Source organism: Theobroma umbraticum, unplaced genomic scaffold, assembly GCF_002168275.2.
Source record: "Theobroma umbraticum cultivar Fairchild unplaced genomic scaffold, ASM216827v3 scaffold_204.0, whole genome shotgun sequence".
NCBI lineage: Eukaryota > Viridiplantae > Streptophyta > Magnoliopsida > Malvales > Malvaceae > Theobroma > Theobroma umbraticum.
In genome coordinates, this window is record NW_018397267.1 from 1,672,498 (window position 1) to 1,678,812 (window position 6,315).

The 6,315-nt window shown below is 36.0% G+C and overlaps 1 protein-coding gene across 1 annotated transcript; it reads left to right on the forward strand.

Moving 5' to 3' along the window:
• Positions 1-3,544: 3,544 nt before the first annotated feature.
• Positions 3,545-4,682, forward strand: LOC149526673 (FBD-associated F-box protein At1g61320-like). Its single transcript, XM_089784883.1, is given in 3 exon segments — positions 3,545-3,916; positions 4,246-4,404; positions 4,611-4,682. Coding segments are annotated over 3 exon segments (603 nt in total).
• Positions 4,683-6,315: the final 1,633 nt, after the last annotated feature.

A 6,315-nucleotide genomic window follows, 5' to 3' on the forward strand; every position in this document is an offset into this window, starting at 1 on the left:
ACCCCAGGTGGAGACCAAAAACATGGCCGACGATCTTGAGAAATTCCTTTCGACTGTGACCGCCTTGCAAAACATCCATCAAAGCAGAATTTTCGATTCAAGCAACCAAGGTTGCTTGAATCTTGCTGACACTGTTGACACTTGTATTGCTTGTTTGTTTGGCAAAAACGAAAAGATGTAGGCAATTAGAACATCATCTGGGAAACTAAAGAAAGGCTCGTTGACAAAATTTTCTTTCTTGTTTCTCTTTGGTGGATTTTTCAAGTTCTCATGAATTCCAGGAGACGCCATAAGATCAAACCATTGGCAAAAACTTGGGTTTCTGTTTCTACAAATTAGTGCTACTTACATGCAGTAAAGGGAGAAGGATATTATTTTCTAGCTAGGGAAACAAGAAAATCTAATAAACTAGCTACCAATTGAATACTATCATTACTAAATGGAGATATCATTGAATCAAAATATTAGAAGGCAGCTTCAATTAAATAGGAAAAGATAAAAAATTAAGGAGGATTGAGGTTCAATGTTTCTTCATCATATTACGTTAGATTTTAATTCTTCTTGCGTTGAGAAAATTTAGTTTCCATAATTGGGTTACCCTTTCTGCAGTCCTTCTCTAGACACAAATTGATCAGACCTCAGTCAGACATGGGAGGGCTATTCAACAGGGAACCTGCAGATCTTGGGTTACCGTTTCTGTAGTCCTTCTCTGGACACAAATTGATCAGACCTCAGTCAGACATGGGAGGGCTATTCAATAAGGAACCTGCAGATCAGTGTTGTAATGATCAGCGTCATTTTACATAAGCTAAAGTTATTAATGTGGTCGTTTTGAGTCAGTCCTTTCTTAACCCCACTTTCATATTCCCTGCTCTTTTTTTTTTAATAATTGAAAAAGAGGAAATTTGAACCTTGCTCTTTAGGCAGAGAGATTATACACCAACCAATGAACCAAATGCTCAAGTGGCACTTCCATATTCTATACTTGATATTGTTGGCAAATGGAAGTATATTACCTGATAAAAAAAGCTTGAATTTGATTTTGAGATAAAAATGGTGACAATTGATAAGAATCATAAATTTCTAAAACTTTTCATTTTTCCATGTATAATTATTCCTTCCAAATTTTTGTGTTCTTTTCATATGAATATTTTTCGAATTTTTATGCTTAACAATATTCAATCTTCATGTGAATAATTTTAGATCTTCAATAATTAGATCATCATGGCGGCTAGATCATTGTGATAAGATTAAAAATACATCAAAATTACCTACATTAAATGATAGACTCAAAACGATAACATCAGTGACTTTAGCTTAGGTAAAACAATGCTGGTCACTGCAACATTGATCTGTAGTTTCCTTGTGGAGGAGCCCTTCCACATCTGACTGAGGCCTTATCTATTTGTATCTAGCAGAGAATTGCAGAAATGATAATCCAAACGATGAAAACTAAATTTGTGCTAGACAAAAAAACTCAAAATCAAAGGTAATGTAATGAAGAAATATATATTGAACCTAAATCCACCTTAACTTGTTTTATTTTCTCCTATATAATTGAAGCTATCTTATGATATTTTGATTCAATGGTATATCCATTTGGTAATAATAGTTGTAGAGGGTTCTTTTGATTAAAGAGAGAGGACGTGTTGCAATAAGTGAATTGGGATGTGTTAGAAGCAGCAGAGAGGAAGATTGTAGTAGTTCTTGAAGCGTAAGTGCTTTGGGTAGCAGATGGTGAAGGATGAAAAAAGTGGAGAAAGCGATAGATTACGGTAATTGGGAAAAGCTAAAGGAAAGGAATATTTGTAGGAATGTAGAGAGAGCTTTCAGGGTAATCTTTTTGCTAAGTCGAAAAAAATCTCCCTCTCTTTACCTCCCAACCTCCTATTTATACTGAATAATAGCACTTTCTTAAGAGTAGTTAGGAGAGCACGTTTAATCATGGAGAACGTGCTTATCATGTTAGGGCAATTGAAGAACGTTTTCCGAGGTATTAGAAGAATGACAATGTAATTGAGTAGTGGGTGTAAGTTTTAAGTAAATGAAATAGTGACATTTGATAGTGTGTCACGTGTATTTTTAAAAAGTAAGGAAAGACAAAAAGGTAAAGCACATGTACTTCAAAGAAAGGTTAAGAGGAAATCCTCTTAACTATCTCCATGTTTGAGCCACCAAGCCAAACTCTTTAGAACATCCCACATATGAAAGTAACTCATGAACTCAGCCACTTGTTTTGAGTTACTTTCACTTTCCCATAAAAATAGCTGTTCTATGCTTATTCTTGGGTGCTTCTGTGCTTGTAACGCTTCGGGTGCTTCTGTGGTTGGAACCTTGGAACTTTCTGTGCTTGGAACTTCTTTGGATGTTTCTGTACTTGGAACGCCCTTGGGCATTTCTGTGCTTGGAACACCCTTAGGCGCTTCTGTACTTGGAACGCCCTTAGAAGTTTCTGTGCTTGGAACACCCTTAGGCACTTCTGTACTTGAAACGCCCCTGGACGCTTCTACGCTTGGAACTCCCCTAGGCGCTTCTGTACTTGGAATGCCCTTGAGCGTTTCTGTGCTTGGAACACCCCTAGGTGCTTCTGTATTTGGAATGCCTTTGGGTGCTTCTGCACTTGGAATGCCTTTGGGTGCTTCTGCACTTGGAACTCCCCCGGTGCTTCTATACTTGAAATGCCCTTAGGCGTTTCTATGCTTGGAACACCCCTAGACGCTTCTGTGCTTGAAACACCCCTAGGTGCTTCTGTACGTGGAACGCCCCTGGACGCTTCTGCGCTTAAAACTCATCTGGGCTTCTGTGCTTGAAACACCCAAGGACGTTTCTGTGCTTGGAACACCCCTAGGCGCTCTTGTCCTTGGAACACCCCTGGGTGCTTCTGCGAATGCCCTGGGTGTTTCTGTACTTGGAACACCCTAGGTGCTTCTGTACTTGGAACATCCTAAGCGCTTCTGTGCTTGGAACACCTTAGGCGCTTCTATACTTGAAATGCCCGTGATGTAATTATTTTTGTAAAACCAGAATTGATCATCTACAATAGTATTCAATTGCTAGCTAGTTTATTAACTTTTATTGTTACCCTAGCTATAAAGTAAGATCATTTTCCCTGTAGAGCAATATATATGGTAGTATTAGCAAGAGCAATTCCTGATAGTTTGAGCATATAGCTATGGCATCTCTAGGCATTGAGAACCTAGAAAACCCACGAAAGAAAAACAAGAAAGAAAACCTAGGTGGCCATGGTCATAGTCCACATCCTAGAATGTTTATGGTAAAATTGTTGTCCACCTCTCTCTAGTTTCCCAGATGATGTCCTTGCAAAAGTGTTTTCCTTTCTACTTATCAAATAGGCAATTCAAGCTTCAACAATGTCACCAAGATTCAAGCAATCTTGGCTCTTTAGTCAAAAATTGTGTTTTGACAAAGATTTTACTCAACATCAAACCATGTTTTTGATCTCCATCTGAGGCCAAACATTCAAAGGTTTCGTTTGTTTTTATATCCAATAGGTGCTGAAGAAACTGTTGAGAATTAGATCCAAATGTCAATTGCCAAAGGGGTTGAAGAGCTTAACTTGAAGTTCAGTCTGTCAAATGTCCTTTACAAGATCTCTTCGGATTTTGATGACGTCAAGACGATAAAAACCCTGAAACCATGTTGCTGTGATCTTGAGCCGTTGCCAACTTTTCAAGGTCTGACTTCTCTGCGAACTCTTACTCTAACCAAGATTAAGATTGTTGCAGATTCCATCAAAATTGTGTTCTCCAACTGCATGTCTCTTGAGACTTTATAGTTGGTACAAAGCCATGAGATTGATCACTTGGAAATTTTTGCAGAAAATCTAAGAAGCTTCAAGGCCTTAAAAGTGGGAGATTGCTCGGATCTACGAAAGATTGAGATCAAGCCTCTAATTGTACGCTCATTTTATTATAGTGGGGATATGATCTCATTCAAATCTCAAGCTAAATTTCAATTACATGATTTGATTCTCGATTTCAAGCCTCCAAGAAGAAGATTCTTCTAGAAAAGAGTTGAAAGATTCTTCAAGAAAAAGGGTTATTTACATGAGTTCTAGCATGTTCGTGTTCTCTCTACTAGTAGTACCCTTCTTGAGGTATGTGATTCAATACATTTGGATTCTCGTATTTATGGTCTTATGTTTTATTGATATCATTAGAATAGATGAATATAAATAATCTTTGACAAGTTTTCCTTGGCATCTCTGGCGATGCTTGGATATAGGATACATCCTCGTGGTTCTTTGATAAACGACCTTTGCGTTTCGCCTTTGGGAGCCTGAATGAACTACAAATGTTCATGGCAGAATCAACATTCTGCAATCTATATGATATTGCCCATTTTCTCTCGAAATGCCCCTATTTGGAAAGGCTTTTCATTAACGTAAGCAAGCTTACTTATTTACAAAATAATATTGGAAAACGAAGGTATGTTCTTTTTATATAATTAGAAATGTTTATATTTATACACATTTTAAAGATTGAAATTTAAAATTTTTTGCAATTTAATGGATTCAATTTTAAAAATGACTATTCACAATTGATATTAATGTCTAAAATTGAACAATATAAGACGAAATGTATTTTTAGGATGGTCTTGTTCATATCTATGATTTACATACTGGGCAGTGGGCATCAGGCTTTCAAGTTGCAGCTGGTTAGACATACTACATTCTTTTAGGAAAAAATAGATTCGTTTTTGCTTATCTTGAGCATGATCTGTTTCTTACCGGTTCTCTATGTAATCTGCGGACACTGTTAATGGTTTCTCTTTCCACCCATTCCTGCCAATGGCTACCACTTCAGCAGGCCACCGAAGATTTCAAATGCCTGAGGATGACAATGAGGATTTGCAATTAAGAGGTACTTCCAGTCACATCAATGATCAAACTTTCTCTTTGCTTTGGCATGCCTTATGACCAATTCTTCCTATCTATCTTATTTTATCTTATTCTGGTTTTCTCTTTTTACAAATACTTGAGTATCATGACAAAAAATTGATACCCTGGTGGAAAAGAAAGGATATTGTGATCCTCTGCCTCTTGAAGCTTTTGACTTATAATGTGAGAATAACGAAATGATGAACGTGCTGGTTCAAATAAACTTGTCTCAATGCCTTGACTATATTCCCTTTGCATTCTTTGCTATACTACATTGTTAATGCAAAAATGTGGGTGAATTTGGAAATGAATCCCCAAACCGCGCATTGCCCCATGTTTGTCATCTTATAATGGCATTATCAGATATCGTACCACCTTCAGCATGAGATCATAGGGCAAAGGAAACGAGTTGCTCAAATTTGAACCCAAGCTAATGTTTCCAATGGTCTAATTATCATTAAGTCTTGTAGTGTACACAGTATTATCATTATTATTATTTAAAAAGCAAGGGAATTTTAATTTGACATTTGAATTTTATAATCTCGTCCACTAATGTGACGTGTACACTGTATGTTAAATATGGTATATTACAATTAATTTTATTCGGTGGTTACAATAAAAAAAATACCATATATATATAACACGGTTTTGACACGGCTTGTAAATGAATATTTTAAATGTGAACATGTTTTATAAATAGTCCTCACTTATTCTTGTAAACGTAAAGTTCCTTACACAAGTCAAAACTCCTCTCATTTCTTTTTCTAAAATCTAAACCCCTTCCGTATTTATCTCTTAATTTACAATCACTTCTGAAGACCATTCTTTTCGCTTTTGTGCCAAAATTACTTCTCTTGGGTTTACAGAATTTTTTTTTCAAAGCAAATCCTCTTTTCTATATATTTTCTAATCATTTCGACGTGTTCTCCATTCGTTAAGGGAGGTTCAATTAGATCTTCATCCAGAAGTAATCTAAATTCCATATTGAAGGTTGCAGGGAAAATTCGATTCTTTATGCTTTGCTCTCGTTCATCAAGGTAGATTTAATTAGATCTCCATGGAGAAGGGAACTAAATTCATATTGAAGAGCAGACGCAAAGAGATATTTTTTGTTAAGGTTCGTACATGATCTTCTAAATTTATCTACGAAGATTTTACTCTTTTTAATTATTTATGCATAAAATGTTTTGCGTCCTTCTCAAAATTGTATCACAATAGTTTTCCATAATAAACTTTAACACCATTCAAAATATTGCTTATTGAAAATAATATGATTGTTTTCTAAATTTTATACCTTATGATATTTGATCATCACGTGAATAGTTTTAAATCTTCAGTGATAAGATCGTCGTGGTGACTAGATCATTGTGATAAGATTGAAAATACATGAACATTGCCCACATTAAATGACTCCT